The 12,919-nt window shown below is 45.2% G+C and overlaps 1 protein-coding gene across 1 annotated transcript in view; it reads right to left on the bottom strand.

Annotated features, from left to right (window-relative positions):
• The window catches only part of Stx7 (syntaxin 7), a 38,635-nt gene extending 26,308 nt beyond the window's left edge, over positions 1–12,327 (bottom strand). Inside the window, exons 1-2 of the mRNA XM_021221181.2 lie at positions 12,208–12,327; positions 5,639–5,788 (exon numbers count right to left, since the gene is read on the bottom strand). Of these exons, the coding sequence (XP_021076840.1) occupies positions 5,639–5,723 (85 nt within the window). The 5' untranslated portion in view covers positions 5,724–5,788; positions 12,208–12,327. The remainder of the gene's footprint in view (positions 1–5,638; positions 5,789–12,207) is intronic.
• Positions 12,328–12,919: the final 592 nt, after the last annotated feature.

The raw sequence follows: 12,919 nt of genomic DNA, 5'->3' as shown, positions 1-12,919 counted from the left end.
AAAAAGAAAAGATCTGCTACGTCGTTTTAACGTCCTGTATTGGATTCGCAAGGAGATCCACCAAGTTCTAGCCTGCTCCATCTTGACTTGTGAGACTGCTGCTTCGATGTAAGTAAACATCTATGATACGCAGCACATACCTGATACACATATGTGAACGCTTACCTAAATATTCTATAACTGTCATAGTATACATGGTTACTATTGAAGCAGATTCGTAATGGTGTAGATCCCCTTCAGTAAGAAGTGATTTAACAGCAAATCCACTGAACTTTAAAAGACTGTTTCAGAGCCGAGGATTCCGGAGACACAGTTCAGTGGCAGGGCCCTTGCCTCACAGGTCTGAGGTCCTCAATTCAACACCCACTACCTCAGGGGAAAAAGTTTCATCTCTCTTAGGCTTTGCAAAATAGAAGGGTCAGAATACTGGTAAAAGAAGACAAATTTATATTCTTGCTACTGGTTATTCTTGACTTTAAAAAAAAAAAACTGTTGTTTTCTGTTTTGGCGCAAAATAAACTGCAAGACTTAATATTCATGCAGACCTTGCTTTATCTGATCAAGACTAGCAGGAATGTCAACCTTTCTCTTTGCAGTCCCAGGAAGCCTTGAGTTCTGCTTGATCAAGACACCCACCCAGCTACCTTACTTACCCTCCCTAGACCCATTTATAAAACCAGGTCTTCTGCTAGATCACAGACTTCAAAGGAAGAGTTTACCTACGGTGCAGAGTCCTAGTCTGTCCACACTTCTGTATTAATAGCGTCTGCAGACCAGGAAAGGAGAAGTGAGATTTCGCACTTCTGCCTTTCATTTCCACAGGTTTCGATGCAGCTCATATCAGAGTGGTAGGCTAGATTTCTGCCACTTGGTTTCTCTCTAAACCTCTTTTCATTCAGACATTGAACGCTAGAATCAGGAAACGTGCACAGCAGTGCTGGTCGCAAAGTCAAGCTTGCATCAACTAACTAAACCTCCTCCTGGATGGCACAGTGCTGTATCAGCTGTCCAAGCCATGCACAGGAGGCTCTTCCCTCCCTTTCCTTACCTGATGCTTTTCCTTCATCTTGCACTTAAAGGCAGACATGCTCCGAGGCAGACTGCACACAGCCCAGCCCCCACAACACATTCGCCTCAGCCTGCAGAGTAGATGAAAGGCAGGCTGTTCTTTAGAGCTGTGGTTCTCAACCTTCCCAACACTGCAACGTTTAATACAGCTGAGGGGGGGGGGGGAACTCCCAACCATAACATTATTTCATTGCTAATTCATTACTGGGATTTTTGCTGTTATGAATCCTAATCCAAATATCTGTGCTGTTCAATACTCTTAGACAATTCCTGTGAAAGGTTTGTTTGACCTCTCAAAGGGTCATGAGCCACATGTCGAGAACCGCCGCTCTAAATTGTACACTTCCAGTCCCCTCTGGCCTCGAAAGATTTTTCTTTTACAATTATACACTTTTAGAGTTTTCCCTTTTCTGGGGGAAAACTGTAGCTCCCGCTCAAAGACTATAATCTATCGCCAGTGGTGGTGACTCACGCCTTGAATCCTGGGCTATGAACCAGGAGAAGGCAGGGAGAGTGACTTGTTCTGTTTATCCAGGAAAGGACCCGAGATAAGACAGACACTGAGAACCAGGGCTGCTGCTGCTGCTGGTGGCGCACACTTTTAATCCCGGTGCTCAGGATGCAGAAGCAGGAAGATCTCTATGAGTTCAAAGCCAGTCTGGTCTACAGAGCACATTTCAGGACACAAAGAAACCCTGTCTTGAAAATAAATACATATCTTATTTCCCTCTGGATTTTGTTCTTCGTTCTCTGGTCACTCAAACTTCCCATGCTTCTTTCTTCTTGAGGTCCAGAGGTTTTACATCCCAATCCCTGCCTCCTAATCTTCTGGGCTTAACTTGGATTCAAGGTTTTAAGTACCAGTTGTGCTATGATCCCAAATTCCAAACTGTGATACGGATCCCGACCTCCATGTATCTCAACTGCCTGGTATCTCCATGTAGTGATCCGGGGCGATGCACTTGGCTGGAACGCTTGTGAAAATAAAAACACTTACCAGCAGGAAACAAAATCCTCCCCAACCAGTCCCGGACACAGTCCACCTCACCCAGTTCAGACTTGCTACCACCTGCTCCTGCACTCTGTGCACAGGCTCCGCCCCTTCACTTCCAGGCCCACCCACATGCACCTGCAGTCCTCCTGGCTCTGGCTCTGCTGACATCTCCCTTTCCCACTGATACATGACAAAGTCTCTCTCAACAGACCTCTCTGCCAAGAGCGACATATGCCCCTCTCTCTCCTATGTTCTCTAAGTAGCAGCCGAGGGGTCCTCTCAAAGTGCAGATCTGACTGTGTCTCTTCTTAAGCTTTGAGTGAGCTGCCTTGTACAGTGAAACCTGAACTCCCCACAGTGCAGACAAAGCTCTAGGCCCCCTGCTTTCCCCTCTGGCTACTCCAGCCTCAAGCACTGTGCCTTGGACTTGAGGCTTCTTTGTTCTCCTCTTCTGAGCAACTCAAGCTCTAGACTGCTTTGGGGTGTTTACTGCTGTGATCCCCTTCTTGTGACTTGCCCTGGTAGCTCTCTCTGCCAGGCCTTTCTCCTCCTGTATCCAGGGCTCATCTAAGCAACACAGCACCCAGCTGCTCCCACATCACTTCCAGTCTGTCTCCTCACGGGAGGCTGGGTTGCTTTTAACTGTCATTCCTCACACTGTTTCCAACTGTAAACCACATGAAGACAAGACCCTATAGATTTATTTACGGCTACATTCACATTCTCTGAAAAGGAATCTAGTATGTAATAAATAAATAGATGCTCAAAGAACTACTGCTGAATGTGGCAAACCAGAATACCACAATTAAAAGTCACTTTGTCTAAACTATCCTCACAATATGTAAATCTCTGGATGAATGACCTGGGAAACATCTGACCACTATTTCTAGTCAACAACACCCCCTCCTCACTTTAGCTTGGGGGCTAACTCCCAGTAGCTTTGAACTTGTGTGGTGGCCCCAATGAACACTGCATATCTGAAGACAGTGACTGGACCTTTCCTTAATGACCTCAGTCTTCATTAAAAAATATTTTAGTTATAATGAATCTAGGGTCATGCACATGTTAGCTAAGGATCCTACTACTGAACTATATCTCTAGCCCTCTTTTTGCTTTTTATTTTGAGACAGGGATCTCACTAAGTTACACAAACTGGCCTTAAGGTTCCTCAGTAGCCCAGGCAAGCCTTGAACTTGTTATCTTCTTGCCTTAGCCTTCTGAGTATCAGGAATTAAAGGCCTGAACAATGAGGCTCAGCTTGGTCCCATCTTAAGAATCCTGGACATGGGGGGAAGCCCTCTACACAATCCAGTATTACTATAGGTAATTATTAGGTTGTTTACTTAGCTGTCATCCACACTGTAGTATTGAAGCCTGGCTCAGATTATCACGTCTTATCTGGCTGGAACAACTGATCTCTCTCAGTAAGCATGGCCTGATTTAAACTGGCCCTATCCTCCTTCCACTTCACGCTGTCACTGTTACATCTATTGTGTCTGCTGCTTACCACATCTCTAATCTCACTGTGGCACAGTCACTCCTCAGCCTCCTGAACTCCTGGCACTGTTTAATAACAGAAACCAAGAGACCTACTCTACTTTGGCATCCTTTCTTGCAAAAAAAACTGGATTTCCACATGTGTAAACTTAACCGTAAGTTCCCTTAAATTCCACGCAAGTGATCACACTCAGCTGAGGCTAATCAGCAACACACAGACAACCAGCAGCAAGGGAGCCACGGAGAGATGAGGGCACTCTGTGGCCAGGAGGACAAGCAGCTGGAATCACTGTCTTGATGGAGCTCTCTCAGCTGCCGGCCATGAACAGCGTGATGCTCAATGCTGCTCTTTCCTGGCTCCCCAGACGGCAGCCGGAGAAAATACTACTCCAAATCAGAGTAGACACCAGCACCTTCCAGAACCATCTATATTGTGGCTTTATTTCCTTGACCTTCAAAGTACAGTGGCATCTCACTTAAATCACCTGGGTAGACTACCCAATGGTTAAATTTAAAATACGGCAAGATCATTTGAAAACATTCTGCATTTTGGTAGTGTGTTAGCATATTGGTAAGGCTGATGAATAAAGCGAATTAACATGCGGTCAGGAAGTCCTGGTGGCACACACAGTGGTGCCTTTATTCCCAGCCCTCCAGAGGCAGACACAGGTGGATCTCTGTGAGTTCGAGGTCAGTCTAGTCTGCATAGCAAGTTCTGGGCCAGTTATTAGAGAGACCCTGTCTCCAAAAGGAAAAAAAAATAGAATCTGGCAACGTCTTAAAGTCAAAGCACCAACAGAAAGATGGCTACAGTATTCTAGAGCGTGTGATTATCTGTAATTCAGGAATTAAAAACCTAAATCTATATGCATATGAATATACATACACATGTGTACGTGCTGAGGAGTAAATGTCACGTTGGCTCTGTTGGTTTGCTGTCTCTATAATAAGGGAAGCTCTTAGGGAATCTACACCATCTTCTATAATACTTCTCTCGACAGATTAAAATGTCCCATCCTGCCACAGTTTGAATGACATGCTGAGGCTTGATTCCCAAGTGAGTTAGGGTCAGGGCCAGGGTCAGAGCCAGGGCCAGGGCCAAGGCCAGGCCCAGGATCATGGTCAGGGTCAGGGTCAGGGACAAGGCCAGGGCCAGGGCCTGGGTCAGAGCTAGGGCCAGGGTCAGGGCTAGGGTCAGGGCCAGGGTCAGGGTCAGGGTCAGGGTCAGGGTCAGGGTCAGGGCCAGGGCCAGGGCCAGGGCCAGGGCCAGGATCAGTGTCAGGATCAGGGTCAGGACCAGGGTCAGGGCCAGGACCAGGGCCAGGGCCAGGGCCAGGGCCAGGGCCAGGGCCAGGGCCAGGGTCAGGGTGTTAGGATGCCACTGAGAGGTGATCAGTACATTTCTAGGTCTTGGAACTAGACTGGTCTTCATGAAGGTGACAGTCATTATGGTTGTGTTGCTACCTCTCCTCATTCTCCAGCTTCCTTTCCTACCAGGTGATATTTCATGTCCAGAGGTCATCACTGGAAGCCAAGATGCCGAGCTGTGCTCTTGAATCCAAAACTGTGGCTAAAGAATGTATTCCTTTAGAGCCTATCCATCTGCATGTATTTTTTTTTTATGGCAACAACAGTAACAACCAAAACCTTAAACACCTGCTTATGTCTTTCCTGCCTCTTTTAATTTCATATTGCCTATTCACAAGTACAAAATTAAGCTGAGCACTATCTATTCAGATTTTATTCCTAATAAATATCAATCTTTTGAGCTCTGAGCAGTGCTCACTGCATCTTAACCTATGAGACTAAGTCAACAGACCTCGCCGTCAATATCCAGATGGCCTTAGAGGCAATGTAAACACCGACCTGTAATCTTTATTTCACTAAAAAACAGTGCAACTCAGGCCTTGGTAGCACTCTGCCCTTCTATTAAACTACCTCCATATTTACTCTGAAGCCTTCTAGCTACTTCAATTGTGTTCTTATAATGTTCCTCCCTCCCTCTCTTCCCTTAATTGCTCGCGTTTTATCAACTACCACCAACTCTGAGTAAGAACTGAGAACAGCAATTGAACTCACAGCACTGTGTGATCTTTTGGATGTTAGAGGAGATGCGTTGCGCCAGCTGGGCAGGGTCCCCACCGATTCCTGGAGTGTAAGACATGGCTGGTTGGCTGGCTGGCTGATTTCATCAGATGCAAGTAGGCTACCTGGATTTCTAGGAGTCACCTAAAAGAACATAAATGTTGTACAGTTACATTCTTAAAGTTATTCGTGTATGTTTCCCCAATTATTCACCTGGGATATGATAGGGTTGAAAAAGGAAAATTATTACTGCTCTTCTCTAGAAAGCATTTATAAAGCAAACATATGCATTTGTATATTTAGGTATGATTAAGACAGAGACCGAAGGCTTAGATGGGAAGACAAATCCGACAGATCTAGACCATGTGGAAAGGTAAATATTATTTATCAAAGGAAGGGGAAGTTTGTGGCTGGCTTTGGACCAAATGATTCACAGCTGGTATCAGTGGGAGGCGACCCAGAAAGGGAAGAGAGGAGTGACCTCACATTGATTACACAGTGTGAAATGGAAATACTTCACACTGGCTGTCTAACATCATAACCTCCTCTTTAAAGTCCCCTTCTTCTGTTCTTTTGAGCGAACTGTGTCTTACAATGAGCAAGTAACTGCTCCAAAGTGACAAAACCATCCATTGATGAAGGTGAGATTTCAGCCCAGGGTTCAGAGGCTAAAGTCACCCATGCTTGCTGACACTGGGAGTAAACACCTCAGAGGAGCACATGTCTTGGTTTCCAGGTCTAGTCTGACCATAATCCAGTAAAAACCACTGAGATTTCCAACAGATAAGAGACAGGGTTACTAAGCTCTGATTATGCTCAAGTCTCAGGCTATCTACATAGTTGTTACAATGCACTGTTTAGGGAATGTGCTAAAAAAGAGAAACACGTATGTATGTTCTACAATGATACAATTAAATGACATTTTTGATGCAATGCTGGGTTGAATCTACAAACAAGGAACCGGAGTGCAGGGAATGCCCAGGGGGACAGTGCTGGGAAGAAAACAGAGCAGCCAAGCTGATGCAGCAGGTTCTGCGCATCCTGGGATGTCCCCGGACATCAGACAGTCTCAGGAGCTCTGGCGTCTTCTCCACTCTCCATCCTTGCTCTGCACGAACCAGGTCGAGGATATAGACTCAACCAACTTAGAAGCAAAGTCAAAAATGGAACTAACAGCTGTCCCCCAATGGCAGGGTAGCAGGAATAAGCTGCCTTCCAGGAAGCACTGAGTTAGGACTGCAGCCATGGAGAGAGAGCTGGGCCAGACAGCAGGGCAGTTCTGAAAAGCTAGGTGTCACATTCTATACCTGCAATCCCAGCACAGGGGTCGCCTTAGCGTGAGATCAGCTTCAGCCTGGAGAGTCAGCTTCCCTGACGACATTCTATGCAGTCTACAAACCAATTATATCTTTAAATTTTTGAACATTCAGCATGTGTGTGTGTGTGTGTGTGTGTGTGTGTGTCACATACATGCTACTGTGAGTGCATCAAGAATAAAGAACAATTTTCTTTTTTTTTTTTTTTTATTGGCTATTTTCTTTATTTACATTTCAAATGTTATCCCAGTTTCCCTCCCTTCAGGAAACACCTTATCGCATCTAAAGGACAACTTTCCAGAGCTGTTTCTCCCCTCTGGAGCTTAACCACAGGTCATCAGGCTGAGGAACAAGTGCTCTTACCTGCTGTAAGCCCCATCCTTCTAAACCCGATCTTTATTAAGATATAATTCATATACCATACAACTGCAACCACTCAAATCATATAATCCAACGGTTTTTAATGTGATAACAAAGGTCTGTGATAATCAACCTGTGACTTTTATAATGCATATTACTCTGAGAAGAAAGTTCTTTCCCATCATTTTTCATCTCCTGTTTGCTCCCAACCTTTCAGCCATTAGAACCATTAATCCACTTGGTATGTTTCTCTATTCTAGATGTCTCACATGAGTAGAATCACATGTTTTATATATACATATGTGTGTGTGTGTGTGTGTGTGTGTGTTTTCTCTGTGACTGACTTGTTTGTCCTCCATGGATTTTCAAGATCCTTGTAGGAGCTGTGAATACCTCAATGCCTTTCATTGACAAATAATATCCTAAGTGGATAAAGACAACTTTCTCTTGGCTCAGTGGCTTCTTTCTATCAGTCAGGCTTCCAAAAGTGCCCTCAGTTTACACCGACACCCTGTAACTTCTCCTGTAACCATGGGCACAAATAAGTCTCACATCTCTACCTACAAGACACCTTTAATGTTTCTCTCTCTCTCTCTCCCCCTCCCTCCCTCCCTCCCTCCCTCCCTCCCTCCTATATCTTTGAAGTTACTAGAACTCATCACCTGACAGTTCGGTTGCCAGGATAACTTACAACCAGAAATCTCTACCTTGGGCAAGATCCTTAGCATCTGGGCCTCCTGCCAGGATCAAAGTAAGATAATGGGGCCAAGTGCTTTGCTACTGTACATAGAGGACAGGTCTGAGGTGCTCCTGCACCTGTGGGCTCTCATCAGAGGCATGCAGCCACAAACAAACTGCCCTGAACCTACACCCCTCACACAGAGACTAACGTTAGAATACTGTGAATTCCTGCAAAGGATTCCAGCTTTCTCTTCTCAAAATTCATACACATAGAGTCCAAAGCTTCTCAGTGGTTTCTTTTAAAGGTTTTTTTTTTCTTTTTTCTTCCCATAATTTAAGTCCGAGAGTCACAAGCACAGCCTGCTGTTCTCATCCCTGTCCCCAAGCAAACTGGGGGATGCGGCTGTTGGTGGCACACGTGGCCTTCGCCCACTCTAAGAGCTTCCCCTCTTCATCTGTGTGTAGTTTACCAGAGAAGAGGTATGGAGATGACCACCGTGGTTCTGTCTCGAGTGGTGTGTGAACAGGAATCTGAGAAAGGGCCCAGAATTTCCTGCATGTGGTGACTTTTATGGCTGTGCCTCTCAATGTCGAAAGCCTCTGCAGGAGGTGTAACTGCTGCTGTAGTTTTTCACAAAGAAATGGAGGCACTGCTGAGAGGAACAGAGGATTTAAACTCTGAAAGTAAATCTGGGAGCTCACGTTGTCACAAGCACTAGACTAAACCCTATTGCTTCTGTAGAACAACTTAGCACAGGTGGACCTGGCCAACTACACAACCAAACTGGCTACCTTTCTGCAGGCCCAGGGGTAATTTCTTCACTTCAAGGAAACACGCCTAGATGGAGATAACACTACTGAGTGGCACTCTCCCTTTCTGTCCGGTTCAGCTATGATGACATTTAAAAGATAAGAGTTGTCTCTTCAGATAAAACACAAAACAACCGGGACAGTGGCTACCTTTGCTGGAAAGAAATAAGCATACATGTTCATAAACAGTTATTGATAAATGGCTCTGAAGTCTATTTTGACAAGTGAGCTAATTAATTCTATGCTTATAAAATGTTTGTGCTCTATAACCATCTGCAGTGCCTAGCTTGAGCTGCAATATACAAAGTATTTGTGTCCTAGTGTCTTTGCTCAGAATAATTACATCGCTCCTCATGTGCACCTGCACTGCCTGCAGAGCAGCTGCTACTGACACACAACTATCAAAATGAACTAATGTAGATGAAGGCCACCCCGGCCACCTTTCAAGTGCTCAGAAACTGTATGTGGCCAGTGGCCAGCAGCTGGGACAGCTTACAAATTCACTTCTATCCCCTACAGAAAGTTCTATTGGACAGTGTTCAACTCAGCAGCTCAGTAATTACCTTTTTATGAAGATATATAAACACTGAGGTGAAAGAGGAGATGGGAGAATCAAACAGTAACACCCACAGTAAGAGTCGTCTCAAGACTGCGTGGAAAGGACAATTTAAAAATGAACAAAGGGGATTTTGATACAGACTGTTGAATGTAAAATACTACCCTGTAGTTACTAATAGACATATTGTAGAATCTTGAAGACTTCCGCTGAGCAGAAACTGGCTTAAAATTTAGCCTGCTCAAATCGAATGGTCAGTTTCACTTTCTTGATCATGAAGACCAGCATAAAATATGAGCTTCCTTGTCCTTTGTTCCCCAGGGTTTTGATGTGTGTGTGTGGGGGGAGATGTATGGTGTGTGTGTGCAGTGTTTGTGTGTATGTGTGGTGTGTATGTATGGTGTGTGTGTATGCGTGTGTGGTGTGTGTGTGTGTGGTGTGTATGTGGTATATATGTGTGTGGTATGTGTATATGTGTGTGAGTGGTGTGTATATATGTGAGTGGTGTGTATGTTTGTGTGTGTGGTGTGTATGGTGTGTGTGTGTGTGTGTGATATGTGGTGTGTGTGGTGTATGTGTATGTATGTGTATGTGGTGTGTGTGTGTGTGTGTGTGTGTGATGTGTGGTGTGTGTATGTGGTGTATGTGTGTGTGGTGTGTATGTGGTGTGTTTGTGTGGTATGTGTGTATGTGTGTAAGAGCTGTGTATGTATATGAGTGGTGTGTATGTTTGTGTGTGTGTGGTGTGTGTGTATGTGGTATGTATGTATGGTATGTGCATGTGTTTGTGTGTATATGGTATGTATGTGTATGTGTGTATGTGTGTGAATGGTGTGTATGTATGTGAGTGGTATGTATGTTTGTGTGTGTGTGTGTGTGTGTGTGTGGTATGTGTATATGGTATGTATGTGTGTGTGTGTGTGAGTGGTGTGTATGTATGTGTGTGTGGTGTATGTATGGTGTGTATATGTGTGTTTGTGTGTGTGTGGTGTGTGTGATGTGTGGTGTGTACAGAGGAGTGTAAATCTTGGACTTAGTCTATTCTCTAAGTACTTGGCTACAAAGTAGGTCCTGAATAAATGTTGTAAGTCTGAATGAACAAGTGTACCAATTTCCTATGAACACATGCCCAGCCTGAGAGTAACTTACTATTGACATTTCTAACACACCGTTTCAGGCTTAATGCCACCTGGGCTTTGCTCAGTGTCCCTTTTCTATCTCTAGATGGCCCTTCCCATGATACACACCCACCCCCTTTGACCACTAGCTTCTTGTCTCGAAAGGTGTTATCACACACTCGAGATGCCAGGTCTGAAATAAGTCTCTACAGTTGCATACAAGGCTCTCTGTCAATGTAACTTCTACTTCAAGCCATGCATCATACTTAGAAGATGGGAACATTCATACTCTTTATGTTCAGTTCCTAAAACAAACAGGAGGAGAGTCATAGGAGACAATCAATGGACACGAGGGTGCTCAATCTTCCGTATGAGCATTCGGTCCACAAGTGCATCTCTGCCCAGTTCCTTCGTCCAGCCAAACGCTACACTGTTTGGTTTCAGCTTAATTAACCAAGATATTTTTTTCCTCCACAGTTTCACACATTAATATTTCAAGTTACACTGAACCAGAGAAAAATCCACACAGACTTAATTGTGGGAGTTTTATCTAGCAGTACTAGTAGACATAGCAGTAATATTTCACTGCAGTCCTGGGGACTGAACCAGGGTCTTGTGCACACACCATTTAGTGGCCTACAGCTCAACATAATTATTCATAATTTTCCATCAGCAGCTTATGGATGAACTCGGGATAATAATCTGAATTAGAAATGACTGTTAATCGGGAGCAGCAGAAGAAGTGAGCTAGCCGAAGGAAAAGAACCCAGAGGTCAGCGAGTTAATACTGTGTTATATTAACTTCCCCAGACACTGGGAAACTACAGCCTCACTCTTAACAAGTCACAAGCCTGGGGGCCAACGTCGGAAGCAGCGTGCAAAGCTGAAGGCCCATCCATACCACAAGACACAATTTAACAGTGGTAGCAATCTCTGCTCACTACAGCTCAGAGTACACAGAAAAGAAATGCCTACCTCCAACAGGACCAAACCAGTGTTTCACAGGTAATACCTTTTATTTTCCTGATTGTGGAAAAACTTGTAAATGACCATTCCTGACAAAATACAAGATCTAAAGCAATCAAAAATTGATATATGCATATAAAATGGAAGCATATTTTTAAAAGCTAGAACGAAAAATTGGCATTTGACTGTAAAGCTTCCTTTCCCCACCCTCCTTCAAGCTTTTTTTTTCTTTTTTTTCTTTCTTTTTTTTTTTTTTTTTTTTTTTTTTTTTTTTTTTTTTTTTTATTTTTTGGTCAGAATTTAACCTAGAAAACACATATGCGAATTCTCGAAATGCCTTGTTATGTGTCTTGGAGAAATCAATTGAAAACGTGCACAAGGTAGGTCAGAGAAACTTAGCTTGTGTAAGGCCAACAGCCAAGCAAACGCGCTGGGCCGCGGAACGAACCTGTGACCAGGGCCCATCGCGTTTCCCTTTCTGTCCTTCCGGAGGGGAAGTTGACAGAGAATGGGAACACGGTCGTCGCCTGCCAGGATCTGGCGGTAGGATCCCCGTCCCCGAGGCTCCAGTGCCGCGCGCCCCGGGTGCTCACACGTCGCGTCCCCGAGTCCATCGCGGGGCGTGGGAGCCCGAGAGGGAGGCGCCGGCCCTGCGCCCTGGGGAACCCCACTCTGCGCACCCCAAACCAACCACTAGCGAGCTGCAGTTCTGGGGTGCTCCTCCCGGCCCACCCAGCCTCCGCAGTCTCCTCTTACCCTGACCTCGCCGGCTTCCTCCGCCACCTCCAGCCGCTGTCACCCGGGGGCCCACTGCCAGGCGCAGCCGGTCTCAGCTGATGGGCGGCGGCGCGAGCACGCCCACTGCGCATGCTCGGGGCACAGCCCCAGGAAGGAGGAGGCGGGGCTTGCGTCTCTCCCATTGGCCAGTGACAGCTGAAGCAGTGGAGGGACTGGCAAAATTGCTGGGGAGCCAAGCTCTGATGGGTGACAAAGTGATGTCTATGGGCAAGAGAAGAGGAAGCAATCCAATAGAGAAGAGCTGTGTTCTTTATTCGGTGGCGCCATCCTCCCTGGACTGAGGGAGCACTATCAGCTTTTGAAGGTTCTGTCTCCTAACCCTCAGCTCTGTGGTAGACTTGACAACTCCATTTTTAAAATGTCACTGCAAAAATGTCAAGGCAATCCTAGCTAAAACCCCGAAAGGATAAGTGAAGGATCATCTCCCAATGCCCACTTGATAAAGGTGCTTTCCTGGCTCACAGTTGATATCGCATCCTTGAATACAGGATGTGGTTTTCCCGGGCTTTAAGAGCACTGACTGTTCCAACAATAACTCTTCAAACATGTGACTCTGGGATCAGGTGTTCATGCGAAAGAAATACTTTGCCAAATTAATTAGAATAGATTGCCTTGATTTTGCCTATAATTAAGATGGTGTTGTTTCTGAAAAGAGTATGAAAACACATGA

This window comes from Mus pahari, chromosome 21 (genome assembly GCF_900095145.1).
Source record: "Mus pahari chromosome 21, PAHARI_EIJ_v1.1, whole genome shotgun sequence".
NCBI classification, from domain to species: Eukaryota; Metazoa; Chordata; class Mammalia; order Rodentia; family Muridae; genus Mus; species Mus pahari.
The sequence above is the reverse complement of the archived record's forward strand: the minus strand, read 5'-3'. Positions and strand labels throughout refer to the sequence as shown.